At 37.9% G+C, this 22,181-nt stretch overlaps 1 protein-coding gene across 6 annotated transcripts in view; it reads left to right on the top strand.

Moving 5' to 3' along the window:
- LOC136758489 (nuclear receptor subfamily 6 group A member 1-A) overlaps positions 1 to 22,181 on the top strand; it is a 175,372-nt gene that overhangs the window by 137,963 nt on the left and 15,228 nt on the right. For all 6 annotated transcript variants that reach the window (XM_066712898.1, XM_066712899.1, XM_066712896.1 and 3 more), the window contains 3 exons: positions 12,055 to 12,285; positions 20,093 to 20,148; positions 21,480 to 21,646. In XM_066712898.1, the coding sequence (XP_066568995.1) occupies positions 12,055 to 12,285; positions 20,093 to 20,148; positions 21,480 to 21,646 (454 nt within the window). The remainder of the gene's footprint in view (positions 1 to 12,054; positions 12,286 to 20,092; positions 20,149 to 21,479; positions 21,647 to 22,181) is intronic.

Raw genomic sequence — 22,181 nt, forward strand, 5'->3', positions numbered from 1 at the left:
GTGGCTGCACACACTGGTGTAAATTCTCTAGGGGCTTATTGTGGCCCACAGCTGGTTTGCAGTTTGGGTGTTTTGTGTTATTTTTTTATTTTTTTGTTATTTCCATTGAATTACAATATCTTAAAAACACAGGAGAACAAGGAACTTTCATCCTGTCTCCCTTGCGCAAATGTAATCAGTTAATGCCTGGTTCCTTGAATTTACTTTCATGTTTGGAACACCAGCTGAAGTGCTAAAAGCATCTGATGGTCATTTAGGTCAAAAGGCCTTGGTCTCAAGCTGCTATCACACTCTCCTATTCAAAGTTTGCTTAAACATAATGTAGAAAGCATTTTGTTAATGTATAATCTTTTACAACATTAAATATTTAGTTTAACTTGCACATTTGATTTACTGTTGGCTTGATAGCTGTGCTCCACAGTACAGATTTAATCGTCACAACTTTGGGGGTTGATCAGAAGGAAAGACAACCTTGAGATGAGTTAGTTTTTTAGTGTTTTTTGGGATGGGCATTGCTAGGAATATTTTTACTTTGCTGCAGAGAACGTGTGAAATTTGGATGTGTGTATTGAGTGGAATCACGGATAAGCCAATGAATTGAAAGCTGGTTCATTTGTTTACATGTATCACGCCTTGGCAAGACAGTAGCCTTTTTGGTGTGATATAAAATTAAGATTCCTCACACTGTTGAATAGACTTGTGAGGTTTTCATTTGTCCTTTTGAAGTCTCTCTTGCTCTTGAAACACCATTACTTGCACACATTGAGCATATTAAACTACTCTGTAGTTCATAGTGACTTCGACTGATCCCAAACTGCAAAAAAAGTCTTTCTTTGATCCCTGTGTGACGTGTTCAAGATCCAGACACTAGACAGTTGCATTACTTTCTTAATCACAAGCCTTTATTGACCGTTTGATGGTTTTGATCAGCTGCAACAAGAGCTTGTTGGGATAGCTTGTCCTTTGCTTCCATGTGAAACAATTGGGGACAACTTTAAGTTGATTAGACCCTCACAATTAAGATGAAGCTAGTGATCTCTTCCGAGGTTAATTTATCTGCTCTTCTTCAGTTGTTGTTAGGGAAAAAAATGGAAAATGAACCTTATTGATGTAATTGTCCATTTTATCCTGCATATTTGTGAAAGAACATTTTTCACAATCTGTGTATAGGTTTAAAATGCTACAAGAAATGGCCTATTGGTTTTATGGACCTTTGTTATTATAAATGTTATTTTCCCCCCATGTGATGAAGAGCCAGCAGATCAGCCAAAATGTGTCCATTTTATTATTATTCAGAGCTGAGCTTCACACTGTTGAGGAATAAAAGAAAGGCTACTGTATTGTAGTGCTCCTCCATATTAACCCTTGCAGCAGCTGCCCACACAAATGTTTTTGTTTCAGCTGATAGAGGGTTAATTCCATTCAGTCTTTCATCATCACAGGGCACAGCAATCTGCTCTTTCACCATGTCATTCTGGCCAGGCAGGAAGTCTTATTTCTTTTGCAATCTGGGTGGGGGAGGGGGATCTCTGAGAGTGGGGGTGGGCTTGGTGGGGGGAGGGGAATTAAAGCTGTGTGAAGATCAATAACAGTAGAAGAGGTCACTGGTTCTGTGCACTTTAATTCAGGCTAAATTTAGCCAGTGCTAAAAGGGAGTTTATTTTCAAAATTGGATTATATTTGTATTCTGTGGCTTTATTGTACTCTTTTTTGTGTTAGTGTTTGAGTTGTGCTTTTGTGAGACACCCCACCCCTGTGTTACATCAACACATTTCTCACATTTTTGATATACCTTTGTTTGCAAATTGTGTAATTTGTAAAATACCCCAACCTCCCCAGCCATCTTAGCTAACACACTCCTAATACGCCATCCTAATATTCAAATTTAAAGGAAATCCATTATATATATATAGTTAAAAGATCAGTGCATTAATTAAATATATAAACACTGCTTACGTAAATGGAATTTAAAACAAAGTTGTTGTTTTTTAATCTGATTTATACATTTTTACAATTGAAAAGGGATTAAATCTACTCCTCCAAATCCATTTACCAACTTCTGAAGATAAAACCCATCCATTGTCTTTGTGTTAGTAATTCCATTGTGAGATCTAAGCTTGAGATTCCCCCTTACATTTCCATTTAAAATAGACATTATTGTGTCAAGTCATCCTGATCAATGAAAATGACATCCTAAACATTCTGCTTTCTGCTTTTTTCTCCCTCACTGCAGATTAATGCAGACGAACGCATAAAAAAGAACAAGTATTATACCAAAAAAAAACAAAAAAACTAGCAGGAGTATGGTGTTGTTTGAAATGAAAAAGCGATTATTTAGCATTCTTGAATTTTAGTATAATACAAGTAGTGATGTTTATCATTGCAAAATACTCAAACATCTTGTATTTAAAAGCAAAACCTGATTAACTGACTTCATAAAAAATAAAATTAGAAAACAAACAAACATGAGAAAATCAACAGAGGTACCATTCAACCACACACAGGAGCTGCCAGTGGACAGAGAGACTTGTGGTTGTGTAACTGGTTAGGCTTTTCTATTCAGTTAAAATTAATAAATAACCTGTCATGAGAGAATACAACAGAAATGTTCTTATGAGTTTGAATAAAACCTGCATGTTGTTTCCAGAGTGCGTCTGGTTTAAGTTGTATCTTGAGGTAAATCTTGCCTGGTAAGAAGCTGTTAAACAGGATAAAGCTGGTTTATACTATGTGGGGCTCCCGTTTGGTTAAAGTGAAACTTGTCTATTTTATATAAAGGAAAACTACTTAATAGCTAGTCTTCAAATAAATCTAATTACTAAATTAAAGTTAAAATTGTGCCACTTGCCTGAGGGAATTCCTAGAGACGGGGTGCAGTAGACTGTGATTTATACAAATGTTTAATATACATTTGAGTGTCATCAGTGCAAACAAATATAAAAACAAACAGAAACAATGTATGCTACAAGTGAAAAATATATAGTATGATAAATAGATTTAAAGATCACTTTGTAATAAAGAATACATGTACTTTAATAGTAAAGTGGAGCCAGACATTTGCATATACACTGTAGCTTTAGGGTAGAATGAGACTAGAATGTATTTCCGGAGAAATTCATTTCTCTCTGAAATACCATTTGTTTTAAGGAAATCAATAGCATTCTCCACGTTATGGCATGCGTCTTAATTTCATTTTTTTTAATATCCCTAATTTCCTGTAGGATTGCATTGATTACTAAAGGACAGCAGTGTTTACTGATGGAAATATCATGGAACATACAATTATGCAAACGCATAAGTTAAGTTCTGGTGATTGTAATAAAGAGGATGTAAAGTATTCAGTCTCTCGTTATATATAGTATGCTTTATTTCCATGATCTTCATGCACTTCATACATCCTAGATTAAAAACCTTTTGTCAGTCAAGGCTGAGATTATTAACAGAAGTTTACAAACATTTTTTGAAAAGAATGGTACCCAAAAATGCTAAACTGAGCTGAAAATTTGTGAAAAATTTGAGAAATTGTGCTGTTGTAGACACTTAACTGTGATCAGAAACCAGTACTTACATAAAAATAAATAAATGTGATAAAACAACAGTATTATTCTCATTAGAATTTAGAAAAACCTCAGAAACTAAATCTTCTGATGTCAACATTAGTGTATTGGGTAAATAGCAAGTTTTATAAATAATAACTAATATAAAAGAAAATCTAATGTTTGGAGTGAATTACCACATTACCATACATTGGCTCATTACTAAATGCTAATTGCGCAACTGCTAATGTCTTTAAGAATTCAGTCAACAATGAGGGAATATCTCTACAGTGTACAAGGGTGGGGACACTATTGTTATGTGTTTGAAGGCAGTTGACTAAATAGGAGATTAACATAACATTAGGACAGGAAAGACTGAAAGGTTTTGAGGAATTCGATGATTGTCAAAAAAGTAAGATAATTAAGGTCAAGTTGACAAGGCAAGAATTGGAAGCACTGAGTCAGCAGAAATGTTGAGCCTGTTCTAACAACCCCTGTACAAAGAAAAAGCAACAACAACACAAATATTATAATGTACATTGTATTTGAGGCGCCACGACTGAACTTTAGCAAAATGTCAAAGAACATCCAGTGGAAAACTACAGCTGGAAATTGCTTTCAACAACCAGCCAGCCAGCCCTTCCCCCATTCCCACCATCCCTGTGATGGTTTTATATCTCTGTGAGAAGGACTTTCATTGAGATATAACATAGAACCACCCAGGAAAGTGGACAGAACAAGCTGCCATGATGTCAGGTTGAATACTGCTCTCTCTGTTGAGGTGTTGTAATGTGTAGGCCTGAATATATCTTGAAAACACTTTGGAAACCATTTCAGTTCTAGTTGTAATATTTGTATCTTTGGATCTTTCTAGTTGATGTTTTTGCTTTGCTAAAATATAACAGTAAACTTGTAGATGTAACTCCCCAGTGCTTTTGACTTGGATTTAATTGATGAAAATGTCAAGCTTAACTTGTGGTTAGAGGGTAATGATATCAAACGATTGGTTACAAAATGATTAATCAAAATGTATCTGTTAGGGAAAGTTAGAGAAATCATTGAAACTGACCAGCCACATTGAAAATCTTTACATGACAAGGAATTGTATGTTTAAAGTATTTTAAGAAAACTCTATGGGGCAATTTAAAAGCCCCAGTTGTATTTCCTCATTGCATTAAAATTTGGAATGAAACCTAGTGTGACCTTTGGAAAACAATGTCCCCTTTAAAGTGCCATGGGGGAGGGATTACGAGGCCGAGGCTGTAAAATACTTGGAGTTCAAGATGAGGTTGAGGGTTTGTGAATGCTTTGTCATTTTCACAGACCAGTGCAGTGGCACCGGTATTTGATTTAACACTGCTGTCACAATAGTTTTGGAGAGCAAAGCAAATGCTGCAGATATCTTTCCCAATGTGCAAATATTCAACTTATGGTGATGACAATGACACAAGTCTCTAAATAATTTAAATTAAATAAATGGCAAATCTAAAAATGCCACCATCATCACCAAAACTGAAACTGAGGATTAGGCTTGTTGATTTTGACAGATTTTTGCTTGAGCAATAGTTGTTTTGTTGGTAGCGTTATACAATAGTTTGATTGATACAATATTGATCTTCAAGACCAACTTTGAACATTTACTGCAGGGCATACTTTAGATGCATAGTCATTAATGTAAAGCTGTACAGAAATTTTGGACGAATAACAAAGAATAAAAAATACTGCATATGTAATGCTTAGAGAAACGATGCATAAAGACAAAACGAAACCAAAGAAATTTCAGGGAAGTCTGTGAATAAAATATCTGCTTGTTTGAATCTTCCTGAGGGGTCTTATCCATTTTAACATCTTCAGTTGCATGAGGGCCACTGCAAATGAACTGTAAGCAACGGAAAAGAGCCTTTTGAGACAGAGGCCAAAATGTTCAAATCTGACAACGCCCAGTAATGACGAAAACCTCATTGAACTGAACCAGTTAAGAGTATTTATTTATTTATTCATTTATTTATTGTTGTTTCTGCTATCATTACGTTTTGAGACCTTTAGATTACATATGAAGGTTCGTTTTAAAATAGTTTTCCATATATTACCTCTGTCAGTTCTATTATATAAATAATACATATGGTTATTTGCAAAATCACTAACAACGAGATTAATAACTTTGTGTGAACTCATTGCATGATCTTACTTTTAATACTTCCTAACCATCTAACACTGAAGTAGTAATGTTGCTATGATTAAATCAAGGATATAATTTCATACACACCAGTTCTCTGTTTGGCATATTCTATATGGCTGACGGCATCCTTTTTGCGCCCACTAAATGCAATTGGTCCTTCTGAGATTAAGTTCAGTAACACCAAGCCGCTAAATTGCTGAGAGCTTTCTTTTCTTGCCCACCACTTAATATTCTGCCTTGTAATGGGGAAGGTTAATGTTTTTAGCACATTTGTCCCTAAACTTTTTGGTCGCATTACATTATACTTTGCCCATAGTCCACACTGACCTACCAATTAATAATTTGTCAAATACATTATTAATTCCGTTAACAAATTACATAGATCCTAGTCTTGGATCTTGACGTAGTTTTTTTCTCCCCTGCCTGTAAAATAGCCATGCCTGTTTACATATCCACATGAGGGCCCGAAATTCATCTGGGACTGTGTTTAAAATGTCAGCCCCACATCATTTAGTTTGCTTGCTTGTTTGTTTGTTTTACCATTTTTAGCACATACATAATATATCCCCCTCAGTCTTGGAAGTAGGCTACCCTTCACTCACAGACATGATTCATGTTATATTTGCCAAAAAAACCTGCAAAGTCCCTCAACTTAATCTGCCTTTTTCATTTAAACAAAGAGGCTTCTATCAGTGGTGTACAGTAACTCCCAAATAATACCCTGGTAATTAAAGTGTTAAATACCTAGGAGCTTTGCAAGTCTCCTGTTCACTATTTAGCATATCTGTGAGAGAGGCGAGGCAATGCACATTCCTGTTCTGCTAATTGCTTTTAGTATATGAACCCCCGAGTCACCTCCTAGCTCCACCAAGCTGACATCTGGACCTATATTTTGGCTTAATAGAGTAAATAAAGGCTTAGGTTTCTGTTCCTTTTGCAACACTAGAGATTTTGTTTTCTCCTACAAAAGTAGAAAAAAAGCAGTGTTCACAATTATCATTTATTGTGTGTGTGTGTGTGTGTATATGTGTATGTGTATGTGTGTTGTAAGCAGTATCAGTCCCCTGCTGGATTAAGCCCCCCCCCCCCCCAATATTTTTCAATTAATTTAGATGTACAATGATTCTTTTCTAAAAACGTTTTCAAAAAATCACTCGACGGATTTAAAACTCTGGTATGTGTCCCTTTTCAATGGTTTGAGTATTTGTCTGGTTTTTAAAAAGTATGTGAGAAATGTAAATTGTTTAAAATAGTTGTATTTTATTTTAAACTACAGTTATTTCTATAATTTTGAGTTATCAAAGCTATCCAGTTCACTGAGGTGCATCAGACTCCAAAGTTAAATTATAGAAAATGTGAGCAAGCTGAAAATGTGCTTACTAGTTCATACTAAAATATGAATGGTTTACTGTTTCTGTATATAAGTTAAAAAGTTAATGTGGGCCTGTGTCTAGGAATTTCACTTGAACCGAAATCATAATTATATACATTTTCCTTGTTGTTAAATATTCAAGTGCACTTTGTTGTTGCTCTTTTATTCCTCTTAGGCAAGAAGTGTGAAGATATTTATTTAGCAGATTGTTGTCACATTCCTAGCTGCTGCTGAGATCTTTCCCACCACAAAACTTTTTTACAAAACATGAAAAGCCAGGATGAATTTAAAGGTCATTGCTAACTCAAGTGCGAGCCTCCCAGAGCCAGTATTCTTACACAACGGGCTTACATTAATTAGAAAGAGTGACAAATAACAAGGGTCAGGAGGCAGTGACCAGCAGGCCACATTGGCTCCTGAATGACATCCCTGAGAAATCGTGGAGGAGGAGGCATGTGGACGCTGGGGCCAGGAGCTCTGACGTGGTTTGTGATCTAATTGGGTTTAAAACTAGCTTCTTGACTTCCTTCAGGAGGTCATTTTGCCAGGAAAACCCTTTAATTGTCTGAAAAGTCATCTCCAGCCTTCTTGAACCAATGTCCCATTCCTGAAAGGATTAAAAATGTTTGTATTACGGAGTTTCTTCAAAAAGTATGCCCACTTTTTTGTTTTCGGATGTGCAGGGTACATTATTAAAGTTGCTTGGTACTCAAACCTAGCATCTGAGCTTATTTTGTAGTGCCAACTATTGTGCACGGTCTGTTTGGTGTTGAAATACCATTAAAATCTCCTGAAGTGTCTTCCCTGTTGTGCCTCGGAAAAGTGATTGCAACTGTCCTATATAATGGCTCATTGACTTCGCAACAAGAGGACAGACAACAATGTTAACTGATATCATAATTATGAACATAAGCCTGGAGTATTTTTTTTTAACCCTTTGTGACTGCTCAGCCATGACTCTGGGTTGGATGCAGGGGCATTCCAGCTTTGTAAGGCCTTGCAAAGCTCAGCTATTCATGGTAACCATGGTATCTTCCCATCTGTTAAGGGGTTTTATGACAGAGCAGGGGGGGGCTGGGGGAGTTGGGTTTAGATTGAACTAAGTCTCTACCAAGTAAGACAGGACGAGAAAAGGAAACTTAAGAGGCCTTTGCTAATACTCTCCCTGTGTTGCATTTTATCTGGTAAACGAAGGTAGAGATTATACCATTTAAGATTTTAAACAGCTTTTTAGTTGCTGCTGCTTCATCCCGAAGTATGCTGCTGAGTATGTGCTGTTACCTAGGTGATTAGTACAACTCTACTTTCTGCTGGCAGCTCAATGAGAGTCAGTGTCCTGAGAATAAAGGCAGATTTCTAACTCTCATGACTATATATACATACATATTATGTGTCAAATATATGTGTGTAGACATATGACACAGTATATTATATGTATGTGTATATATATATATATATATACTGTGTGTCATATGTATATGTGTGTGTGTGTATATATATATATATATATGTATATACACACACATATGCATACGTACATGCACACACTTTATCTGTTTTCGGAAATAATGTAGCACTATATAAAAAGATGAGGACGGTTAATCTTTTCATTAATGAGTTAGCAATTCATGCCGTGTGAGGAAGGATTTCTCAGTCCTGATCATTTGGACCTCAAGCATCCTCTGCTGTTTGTTCCAGCTGCGCACAGAGGCTAAATTGAACCGTGCACTAATAATGTGTTAATAAGACAGTTTGTAAAGCTATTCTGCGCTGAGACTGCTGGAGATAGCATGTACCTATAAAAGCGCTCCACTCATTTGAAACCTGCTAATGTGGCACTGAAAACCATTACATTAAAATAAGAAAATTAGTTCAATTAAGGGTTCTATTTAGCTTTTCCATGAAAATAAACCTAACAAAGCAACACATAAAAACATGCAAAGCATAGGACCAGAATTTGGAAAGCCTGCTGTGATGGAAAACGAGGTGAACGTAGACTGTTGACTCGGGGCTAATTGTAAGCAGCAGGTATATAATTATGTAATACACTTTAATGTTTTCTGGTCAGTAATCGACTTTCTATTTCATATGCTGTGTGTAAGTGTGTGCGTTTCTTTGTTTCAGTTTAAAATGCAAATCCATGTACCGAGCAGTCTAGTTATCTTCAGGGCTTGAAATAGGCACTGTCATTTCGACTCTCTTCTCATTATGGACGTATTGTTGATTTTTGCTGTTAGAAATGCTGCCCTGCTTTTAAACTCATTTAAATACATGTTGGCCTCATCTTTTTCTAAACAGGATAACCGTTGCTTTCATTATTGTATTTCCTCTGTAAGTTTATCCTAATGAGTTAAGGCACAGCACGTCAGACTACATTGCCCAGGATGTACTAATACTTGAACCCTCCTGTTGTACATTTGTAAGAGGCTGTAAAAATACTGATGTATTCCTTACAAGAATATTCCAAGACAAGAATCTACAGATTAAAATCAGCCTGGAACAGTGTAACTGTGTAACATGCATATGGTAATCGCCCGCAAGCAAAAGGCAATATGATCATGCAGTGTGTCAGATAAATTATGGAGAGATTAAGACACAACTCAATCTATTCCTAAAACAGGTTTTAATTAATTGTATGGGTGCTTGTAATGTTTTCATAATGGCGGCACTTACACACTCAAGAAATATCCTGAAATGTCTTGAATGTATAAGTGGTTCCATTACGAAAACAAAAACAAAACAAGTGGCGACATTATGAAAGCGAACAATGCTCAAGTGAGGCTGGTCCAATGAATGAGGAACAGAAGGAATTGCCAATTATGTACAGAGTTTACAGATTATAATGTTTCTCAGAATAAAGTCAATTAGAACCACATTGCCCTGGCGATGATGCTGTTGGGACGGTGCCATATTTCCAAAAAGAGGCTCAATGCAGAGATGCCAAGATGTGTAGTAAGATAGAGGTTTTGGCTGAGGCATGAGCACTGTTATCTCCGGGATCCTATTGTGCTTCACTTGTGTCTTCCGGAAACCTAATTCAAGGAAGTGTATGCGTGTCAGTATAATGGATGTCCTTTTTAATAGACCAAGTATATCACAGGGCTTTCTGAGAGTTAGAGATGCATTTTATTGCAAGGGATACATTGTCGATGCTTCAGACAATCAAAGTGCTCTTTTCTGTGATTGATCTGCTAGCCTAAGTCTGAAGTATTAGTATTAATGAAGTAAGTGTGGTGGCTATTTTAGGAAAATGTTTAATAATAAAAACAAAATAAAAGTAATACAGCCTTTCCTTGGCTTAAAAACATGAGTTCCCCATACAGAATTTGTGATTTCAACAAGGCACAATATTCCTGCATTTTTTTGGAAATGAAGAATAGATTAAATTATTAAATGGGGGGAAGGAATGACTGGCCTGGCAGAGAAATTTAAAAGATGGGAGGGTTTTGCCGAGGTAATCCCTGGTGCCCCGTTAAAGAGAGATGTTGTGCACACTGAGGCTTGCTAAACAACCTGCATTTACTTCTCTTGAGTATATGGATCTAGTTTCAAGCTTATTTATTTTTTATGACCTTTTATCACTTTATTTGGGGGAAGGGGGAAAGCCAAGCAAACAGAACATGTGTTTAATTTGTTAAGTCAGGCTCGACGCCACTGCTGAATACATAAACAGGTCAAACTAAGATAATGGGGCAGCAGTGTAGGCCGAGTAAGTCATCCACTTTAGTTGTCTCCTTTTTATTTCATTCATTTTGGCAACTCTGTCTATTAGCGTTATTAGACGTCAGCTACAATCCTATTCAGCTGCTCTTCAACCTTATTCTGTCGACATGAGGATGTTCAAGTGTGCTTCAGTTACCCAATTTAATGTGACAGTCCCTATTGCTTGAAGTAATGCAATTTGCATGCAATGTTCACTGTAAAGAGAGGAGAAAAAAAAAAGACTGCAAAGGTGCAGGAAAATTCCTTTTAGTAATCGTAAGCAACAATGGGAATATATTTCATGTTTTGTTTTTGTTTTAAAAGCAGGAGCATCGGGTTATTAAATCACTACAAGTTACACCATGCTGTGTATCTGTGAATCCTTTTGAAAGAAGGATGATGTCATTTAATAGCATTTATATTTATCTGTATAAGTGAAAGTGCTGTATTCATACTACAGAGGTTTGTTTCAAACAGTGAGTTCATGACAGCTGTGGATTGGTAACATTTTTACAACTGAGTTTTAGGGCACACACACACATATATACATATATATATACATATATATATATATACATATATATATACATATATATATATACATATATATATACACACTTTATTTAAATCCATTAATGTTTTTCTTATTGAAAATGTTTCGATTTTATGTTTTCCTTGGAGATCTCTCATTCAAGGGCAGTTATACATCCTGTTAAAACAAACATTGTTAACCATAGAATAGTTTTGAGTAGCAGACCTTCCAAAATTCAAGTATTTCCTTTGAAATGTGTGTGTATATATATATATAAATGTATATGTGTAGTCAAGCCACCGGCAGACCATTTTGCCGAGCTACCAAAGAGCAGGAACATTTTACTGTCAACGCAAGCCTTCATCTCTACTATGGGCTTAAGTTTAGATACTTGGAGACATATTGGAAAATGTGAACCGCTTCAGGATGGAAGAGAGGGAAAACTTATCTTATCGTAAACTTAGCTTATCTAGTGATAAATGCTTGGATAAATGGCTATATTTTGAGTGCCCGTTGGATTCCCTGGGATCTGTTGGGATTGGTTGATGTTGATGTCGATCCAAAAGGACGGTAACCGAGGTGCAGTGGTGATTCAGTGTGGGAGGTTCTTGCTGTAGCTGCCTAAACTGTGCTTTGGTTAGGAACCCCCCCCCCCCCCCAAAAAAAAAAAAAAAAACATGTTGAGTAAAAGTGTTGGGTATTAATTTCGGATCTGTCTCTTACTTTGTTGCAGATGATCAGGCTGATCAGCGAACTTGCCTTATCTGTGGAGACCGAGCCACAGGCCTGCACTATGGCATCATCTCGTGTGAGGGGTGTAAAGGGTTCTTCAAACGCAGCATCTGCAACAAGCGAGTGTACCGCTGCAGCCGGGACAAGAACTGCGAGATGTCACGCAAGCAGCGGAACCGGTGTCAGTACTGCCGGCTGCTCAAGTGTCTTCAGATGGGAATGAACCGCAAAGGTAGGCGCCACCCTGAAGTATCCTGGGCCACATTCCACCAAACGGCCCTGAGCCTTTTGGCCCTGAGAAATGCGTAAGCCCAGGCTTTACACATGAGGGAGAAAGCACGACTGAAGGCTCGGCCGTGCTGTGATTGTGATCAGTGGTGACATGTTTTCTGCTCCGAATAGATCCCCAGAACACAGCTGGAAGCAGTTTGATATTTTGACAGTTTGATTCTGTCTCGTTCGTACGAGCCCCCTTGGTTTTCAATAAATGAAGATGACATTGACTCGCAGGAACTGCCACTGTTGTGCTGATGGGGTGGGGGGTGGGGGGAGTAGATGTATAGAAAATGCATGGGAAGAGAGTTAAATAGTATAGTGCTTATTAAACGTTTATGGCTTTTATGACTTCGGTTAGTTCCCTCAAAATGAATGCCACTGGTTTGCAAAGAGGTCTGTATTTCTCAAAGCTAACCTTACTGTATACAACGAAGTCCAAGAACTGTGAACCCTGCTCTTGTGTAGGTCCACAGCCATCTTTTGTTCCTGAAAAGGTGACTGTTTCGAGAAAGCTTTTGCGGATATTTTTGTTCAGCTGATTAGAGACTGACATCACGGCCACAGCCACGTTTGATAAAAAAAAAAAAACATTTAATGATTAGGGACGTTCTTATGCAACACTGAACTATGTTCTCTACTTGTGTACTCTCATAAATACTGTACGAGTGTAAACACTGTGTAAACACTAAATGTGACTGTTTACTTCGTTAACTGAAATTAGTGTTATTGCTTGAAATCCCACAACCTGCATCTTCGTCACTCTGAATTTCTCAGTTAGGACAATGGCTTGTATACAGTAAATAAAGCCTGTATCAATTTATATAGCTTTGTATATTCATGTCACCATCATTAAAAATGCAGGAATTAGTCTGCATCTGCTTTGGTTGTTCCGTGCTGTGATTGCGCGCCCTGGGCATCAGTTATAAATATCCTTTGCATGGCTTCAAGTTCCAGGATCGGATGCGATTGCTTGTTGTAGGTAGATGACTTGATGTGTTTCCAGCTGAAGGATTAATGTGTGACTGTGCCGTGCCGCTGTGCCGCGCTGTGAAACGTGAGCCCACCTGGGTTTTGTGGAAGGGTCACGGCCAGGCTATGACAATTTAACCCCAGGAATTTTGGCACAGAGATCAATATCTGCCCCCTGATTATCCCGTTCGTGAGACTAAAGCCTGCTATTGGTTTAAGATAAGAATATATCTTTTATGGCCGCAGAAAACACAGCAGCTACTCCAGTGATCGTTGCTAAGCAGGGGCAGGTTAGTGTTCTCCACGGTTGGATTCAAGACGGGCACTAGATTTCAGTACATTTTTTGTTTTTTGCCAAACTTCAAATAATGAGGGGTGAGAGAGTCAAGACACTTTCACAAATTCAGTCCTGACCATAATCGTCTCAGCTTGATCAGGCATTTGTGACTTGCAAGGATGATTTTGTCCGCTTACTAAGGAAGATGTTTTCCGAAACCATTGAATGCTTCGGCTTAGTTTCCAGCCCACTGTTTGGCAATTATTTTGATTGTGAAGTGTGGCTGTTTGTTTGGGTTAGAGAAAATGTTTTATATACAGTACTGTGCAAAAGTTTTAGGCAGGTGTGAAAAAATGCTGTAAAGTAAGAATGCTTTCAAAAATAGACATGCTAATAGATTATATTTATCAATTAACTAAGTGCAAAGTGAGTGAACAGAAAACAAATGTACATCAAATCCATATTTGGTGTGACCACCCTTTACACTTGCACACAGTTTGTGAAGGAACTTGGCAGGTAGGTTTGCCCAAACATCTTGGAGAACTAACCACAGTTCTTACTAACTAACTCAGTTGCTTCTCTCTCTTCATGTAATCCCAGACAGACTCGATGATCAATCAATCAACTTTTATTTGTATAGCGCCCATCGCAGGGTAGCCACAGAGCGCTTTACAGACTGGTAAACATACAGCAAACGTACAGCAAAATGCATAAATACAATAAAGTAAAATAAAAATAGACCTTTAAATAGTTTACATGATCTAAAATAAAGTAAATGATCATTTAAATAAATAAACCATTTAGGGACAGGGAATAGAAAAACAAAAAAACTCCTATGGATGGCATGTAGGAGAAAATGAATCTCTTTGGGTCTACGGCTTAGGGCCTAGGCCTAATGGTTGCTTAATGATGTTGAGATCAGGGCACTGTGGGGGTCAAACCATCACTTCCAGGACTCCTTGTTCTTCTTTACGCTGAAGATAGTTCTTAATGTCTATCGCTGTATGTTTGGGGTCGTTGTCATGCTGCAGAATACATTTGGGGCCAATCAGATGCCTCCCTGATGGTATTGCATGATGGATAAATATCTGCCTGTACTTCTCAGCATTGAGGAGACCATTAATTCTGACCAAATCCCCAACTCCACTTGCAGAAACGCAGCCCCAAACTGTTGTTGCTTCACTGTTGCCTGCAGACACTCATTTTTGTACCGCTCTCCAGCCCTTCGGCGAACAAACTGCCTTCTGCTACAGCCAAATATTTCACATTTTGACTCATCAGTCCAGAGCACCTGCTGCCATTTTTCTGCACCCCAGTTCCTGTGTTTTCATGCATAGTTGAGTCGCTTGGCCTTGTTGCCACGTCGAAGGTATTTTTGGCCGCAAGTCTTCCATGAAGGTCACTTCTGACCAGACTTCTCAGACAGTAGGTGGGTGTACCAGGGTCCCACTGTTTTCTGCCAATTCTGAGCTGATGGCACTGCTAGACATCTTCCGATTGTGAGTAAGCATGACGTCTCTTTCATCTGCTGCAGTAAGTTTCCTTGGCCAACCACTGCGTCTACGGTCCTCAACGTTGTCAGTGTCTTTGTGCTTCTTCAAAAGAGCTTCGATAGCACATCTGGAAACCCCTGTCTGCCTTAAAATGTCTGCCTGGGAGAGACCTTGCTGATGCAGTATAACTACCTTGTGTCTTGTTGCTGTGCTCAGTCTTGCCATGGTGTATGACTTTTGACAGTAAACTGTCTTCAGCAGCCTCTCCTTGTTAGCTGAGTTTGGCTGTTCCTCACCCAGTTTTATTCCTCCTGCACAGTTGTTTCTTTCAGTTAATGATTGTGTTTCAACCTCCATATTGAATTGATGATCATTATCACCTGTTTGGTATAATTGTTTAATCAAACACCTGACTATTTGCCTACAAAATCCCTGACTTTTTGCAAGTGCACCTAGAAGAATGGATGTTGTTTTGAAGGGTGGTCACAGCAAATATGTTCTGTTCACTCACTTTGCATTTAGTTAATTGATCAATATAATCTATCAGCATGTCTATTTTTGAAAGCATTCTTACTTTACAGCATTTGTTCACACCCGCTTAAAACTTTTGCACAGTACTGTATTTATTTCAAATGCAGCGTCTTTGTTTGGCTTTAAAGCCTAAAGATCTACAGAAACCAGTCCAGTGAGAGAGAGCTTTGATTAGCTTTTTTTTAAAGCAGTCTTTAATTGTTCTGCTTATTTGTTGTACATTGTGTGTTTAAATGTAGAATATCAGAACTAGGCAAGAAAACCATGTCAAAGGTTTACAACCCTGAATGAATTTGATCCCCTGAGGAATATGCATTCTCTAGCTGTCCCCTTGTAAGAAACTCATTTTTGACTGACTGAATGTTGCTACAGCTGTTTTTTCTTCCCCTTTTGATGTCCTTACCTTGTAATGAAGGGGCATATTTGTAGTTTTACATATTTTGGTTTTAATGTTTAATTACCTTTTTTGACCATTATTCACATAAGGTACCTGGTAGACAACATAGAACTAAAAGCAGATTGCCATTGGAACTGATTAACCTAATCTCTTCTTGATTATGCCTTGGCCAGGAGTCATGACTTGCCTTTAATTTGTTGGGTAAATGCTTTCAAAATCACACATACATGGTAAAGAAATAAGCGTTGCATTCTTGCATTATTTAATCAGCAGGAAACTAATGAAACAAACTAATCCTTGACCCCCATGACTACTAAAATTACCCTTTTTTTAGTTGCAGTTTGCTTTTTACAACAGTTCTGCTTGAATCTCCAGAATTAATCTTTCTAAGGAAGACTTAAGGGTTTTCAGTAATGGGGGGAGAAAAGATAGTATTAAGATTTTACCTTGGAAAAATGTCAGACAGTCTTTGACAAAGTCTTCAGGGCTTATCGAGGGCCACCTTTGAGAAGCGATGCTGTTGTGGGATTATGTCTTCACCCCGGCCGAGAAAGTCAACTGTTCAGCAAAGGGCTTTTGTTCTGTCCCCTGATTGTAGTACAGGACGCAAGAGAATGCCCTTTGTCTGATATTGGGCAAGGTCATGTCTCTGGCCCTTTGAGGTTGCCTGAGAGTGACATGTTATTTTAATGAACAGCATTGTTATTTTGCTGCTGCTTCTTTTTTTTTTTTAATCCTCACTGAATTATCTTGATTAAGTGGTATGTGTCCAGATTATCTTAAATTGCCCGTTGTATTATTATTATTTTTAGTCCTAGTTCTTGTTTTTCAGTCTTGATTTCTGGCAAATTGTATTTTGTTTGTAATAAGTCAACACTTAAAAAAGCTTTTTATTCACTAAAGCACATTAAATGGAAAGTTATGTGGTTTCATACTCATAACCTTACTCTGTTAAGGTTGCATTTATAACTTTCTTCGCATTATTTCTCGGAGGTTACACTTCACCAAGGTTTGGATGCATTGCAAAGCAGTTTTTAGCCATTGAAGAGATCTGGGCACAGTGGCAGGTCTTTGGATATTTAGATACTTATAGCAGAGTTTTAATTTCACTCTTAATGTACCAGTTTAAGGTATTATAATTTCGCATTTTGTGCTGATAAGATGGCAGAACACAACCTTTTTACAGCTTTCTTTGATCCTGATAAGCAAAAGATAAAATTGGTATAAAATCAGAGAGCTTTCTCTTCAGATGTTTGATATGCAAAGTAAATGATATGATCCTCACTGATTAGTGATGCCTGCAGGTTGAACACAGTTTTATCCAGACCTTCAAGGCCGTGGCTCGCAGAGTGAAACTCCAGAAATCACATTTAAGCCGGAAAAAGACATAGCTATGAATGTGCACATCACCTGTCTTGTATATGGAAAATGTTTCACATTATTACTACTGTATTTCTTTGCAGACACCCTTATCCAAGGTGACTTACAATTGTTACAAGATATCACTTAATTTTACATTTATACAGCTGGGCATTTACTACAGCAATCTAGGTAAAGTACTTCTCTCAAGGGCAGTGCCCCCACCTGGGATTGAACCCACAACCCTGTGCTCTAGAGTTCAGAGCCCTAACCACTACTGCACACTACATTATACAGTATGCTACCATTTTATTTTGTTGCTTTTTACCAGTAGTTAACAGTGTTGAGTATGGTGTTTATATAAGTGGAAGAAAATCCCTAATTTAAATGCATGAAACTCAAAAGCACTGACACAACAAAATGTGAAAAAGTTCAAGGGGTCAGAGACTTTCTATAGGCACTGTGTGTGTGTGTGAGAGTGTGTGTGTGTAACTAAGCAAGTGGAAACCTATATAATCATAATTTCCAAGAATAAAGTAAACCCCCAGCTAAACAAAGTAGGCCTAGTTGTTCTTCTCCACTGATGGAAAGTGAAATGGATGCCTGCAGTGTAGCCTAGTGGTCAGTGATATAAACAATTGGAGGCCCGAACTTGACTGAAATTTTCCCTTATACCAGTTTTGTGATTTGTCTTGGGTATACCGGCAACATTAGATACAAATATCACTGCTTGTGTACTAGTGTCCTATTTTTTTATTCGATATCCTATCAACAGCAATAACCATTTAGAAACCTCAGTGTTGTCTCTCTAGCTGTCTGTGGCACTCACATGAGAATTGCCACAACTGCTGGTGAATTGCAGATGAAACGCAGGCATCTTTGTCTGACCTATCCATGTTCCTGCAACCAATACTCACAACATGATATTGGCACAGCGCTACATTCCCACGGCTTCCTGTACTGTGATGCCCATGACAGTGGATAGCTATACACTGACATATATCATACACAGTGAGCTTTGAGAGATCTTTTTATAATTTTTATTAAGTAAGTTGACTGCAGATTTCATCAGTTTGTTCACAACACAAGCGAGTGGATTAAATCGACCATGCCAATCACCTCAGCCAGGACTGCGAGCTGAATTCATATCGCACTCACTGCGGGGAGATCCAGATGACAACTATAATTTGCCGTGCTGCAGCTGCACCAGGGGATGTTTATCTGTAACGCAGTGATAAGCAATGCTGCAAATCTGAAGGAAGATTTCAGTTCAGCCCTCCTGGATCTGAAGGTTTTCTCAGTCCACGGGCACAGATATTTATTGAAATGGATAGAAGTAGGTGGAGATATTTATTAGTGGAATAGTACTGTGTACAGTGGAATGTGACACTGTAGTCTTGTGTGTAGTTACACAACATGTTTGTGGGAAGATCTCAGCATCTGTAAGATTGGAAGAGGGATAAATTGGAACAAGTAGGCTTTTATTTATTAACTGAGGATTTTTACACCTTTGTAGCTTCACGGTATACTACTCGCCTTCAAGACTTTGTTCATTTGTGCTGATTCAAAAGTGTTTTTATGAAATAGTGTCAAACGGCATTCCCACAAATTGCATTTTACTCTCACAATTTCAGAATTATGTGTAATGTTCATGTGGGGTGTGTAATTTTAAAGTTAGCAGTTGAAGAACATATGTACAGTAAGTAATCAGTTGATGGTCGGCACATTTATAGGAATCTGAATGCAACTGTATAATGTCCTGTAATCCGCGGTTGTTCAATAGAAAATCAACCCGCTTTCCTTTCCTTGTCATGCTGTACAATATACAACTGACCGGTGTAGTGCAACGGGTTTGAAAAACAGTTTAAAAAAGCAGCCATAATCCTTTTTAGCCTAAACTCGGCTCCCTCTAGTGCCAGCCAGTAGTACTGTTGTATTTCTACGAGCTCCGAGTGCCTCATGGTGGCAGTGTGGCTCTGGGGTCTCCTCACAAATGACTTGGTTTAAATCCCCTCTCAGTTCTGTGAGGGAATGTGAGCTCGATCTCTTCACCTTCAGCTCCATCCCTGCTTTTCATAGGACATGGGACAAACTAAAGGGGGTCACTGACAGTCAGAGGACGAAAGCTTGTGTTTGTCTATGACATTGGGCTCAACCGCCTCAGGAAATGTGATGTACAGTGAGCGAGTTTTTAATCTTTTCACACTCCATAACCAACATAAGTAAATCAATAAATAAATATGACATGGTGGTAACAGAGGACTACGTGTAATGTGGTTCAACACTATATTTATTTCTGTCTGCTTTCAATAGAGGGAGCCCGATTCACACAAATAATACCTTATTTTGGAACAAGTCTATATCCTATAATAATGAGTGTATCTGATAGAAGACGCCAAGTTAGAGTGTCAACGAAAGACATACGTTTCATTTTTATTGATGTAGAGAATCAACACTTTATAAACCGGGTTTGCTACATCTGACTTTGCATCTTACAAATGAGCCGATCTTACCATAGTTACTGTATATTGTGTTTTAAACCAGTCATTTATTTAAGTAGACTGTTGGTTGTGTCACCAAATATTACAGCCAACTGATAGGAATGTCAATTTTACACGTCCTACTTTCTTAAACTCCAGTAATATTCATTTAATTACCAATATTCCCCTTTTCTTTAATGTGTGCGTATGTTTTCCATGACTGTTCCTTACTGACGGTGACTCTCCATCCTTTGCAGCAATCAGAGAGGATGGGATGCCAGGAGGAAGGAACAAAAGCATTGGGCCTGTCCAGGTAACTTTCTAACTTGCCATCCTTCTTACTGTCTCAACGTTTCTCTCTCTTTCTCTCTCTCTCACACACACTTTTCTGTTTAAAATTGGCCATTAACTTAAGCAATGACATAACCAGTTTTCCAAGTCTTGTTTACTGGCCTGAATATGTTGAGAGAAAAGAAAGTTCTCGATCTGCACCTCATCTCCTGCAGAGTGTTTTATTGATGTTGAAAGAAGAAATCTGTGCACCTCGTATGTGTACACTGCAGTCTCATAATGCATTAAGGATGAACAGCCCACTGAATGTCCTATTGATTTATGTGATGACTTGTCACGCTGCGTCTTGTAAAACCCAGGCAATGTAGGACAGCTACTCCATTTCAGAACATAATGCAGCTCCAATCTTTTTCAATCAGGCCACACAAAGGTGTTTGCGTTACAGTAGTGTGCTGTGCGCGGCTTGCCATTTCAGTTCATTTGACCTGTGCGCACAGTGCTGTATATCATTTTCATTGGTTTTACAATTCTCCAATCTGTTCACGTAGGCCACGAACAGCAAATTGGTAATGGGTTTTAAAAATTTTGCTGAAGCATATACTTTATTACATTGAATTGCTTAAGTAGTTTTTAAATTGCCGTCAACAATGCCCATACACTGTTTATCAAAGTGACTAGCTTTGTTAGTACATTACTTGTATCAATAGCGATCTCAATAAGTGAGATATTGTGCCCAGCTGCAATCACACCTACATGAGAATCAAGTTGCCCTTTTCTAAACTTAATTTACAGTTTGCTTTGGGTCAGAGCAGTAGTAATTACAATTTTGTTTTCTCTCTTTAATTACTTCTCTTAATGATTTTTTGAGTGGGAGTACTCTCTTTTCATATCTTTCTTTTCTGCTAAGAAATAATACAAATATTAAGACCTTTTTGCTAGTTATTGATTGCTTCCTACCTTACGATATAAATTAATATGTATTTAGTTCACAGTTAAATGGGTATATTTCTATTAATGTAACTTATACTAAAGCAGTTTATTCTATAATAAAAAATATGAAGATGCATCTGTGTAGAAACTGACCGATTTGAATTCAGTCGTATCGGACAGCGTGATGCACTTTACATGTCTTCTACTTTCACATTGTCTAACTCCAGTTAAACTAGAGCAAACCTCTGCCAACTTATTTAATTACACAAAAATAATGATATATAATGTATCCATTGACATATGTTTAATATTTTATATTGTATAGGATATGATATCAACTTAAACTTTTGAATATTTTTTTGGCTATGGAGCCAAAGGTTTGAAAGTCCCCCACTAATGTTCCTAAAACGATTTGTCCCTCAGATATCAGATGAGGAGATTGAGCGAATCATGACTGGACAAGAATTCAAGGAGGAGGCGAGCATGCCAGAGCATACGTGGAGTAACAACGGCGACAGTGATCACAGTTCCCCGGGCAACGGGGTTTCTGAAGGCAACCAGCCGTCTCCGGCCTCTACTCTGTCATCAAGGTGGGAATCTCACACTGATGCTCGTATCCCCTGCACAGCCCCCATCTCAACATTACAAGACACTTGCGATACAATAGCACTGTGTAGGAGCAGGCATGTATAACATCGCTGTTACTGAGTGGTTTCCTTGATGATAAAGGACCCAGAGAGTCTAGCTTGAGATGAAAATAATTTGTTTTCATTATTTTATTTCTTCGTTTTTTTTTATATGTGATGTATTTATCTTATGCGTGCCATGATCCACACTTTCCATTTTGTCGTTAACTTCCTGCATTCTTAAGGCATCTTCTTAAAACAATTCTGTTAGATCCAGGAATTCTCCTTTGTGTGAATCAGTAGCAAGGTTTTTCCGATCGTCTACTGCACAATGTTTGTTTTATTCTTATCTTCCAACATTTTTTGTAAGAATATCTAGAATACTGAAGAGCGCCAACTGTGCAACAATGTTGTTGGATCTAAGCAGATTTTGGGATTGGTGAAACCTTCATTTAAGATGCCTTCAACATTTTTTTTCCTCAGATTCCTTAAAGTCATT

Source organism: Amia ocellicauda, chromosome 9, assembly GCF_036373705.1.
Source record: "Amia ocellicauda isolate fAmiCal2 chromosome 9, fAmiCal2.hap1, whole genome shotgun sequence".
Taxonomy (NCBI): domain Eukaryota; kingdom Metazoa; phylum Chordata; class Actinopteri; order Amiiformes; family Amiidae; genus Amia; species Amia ocellicauda.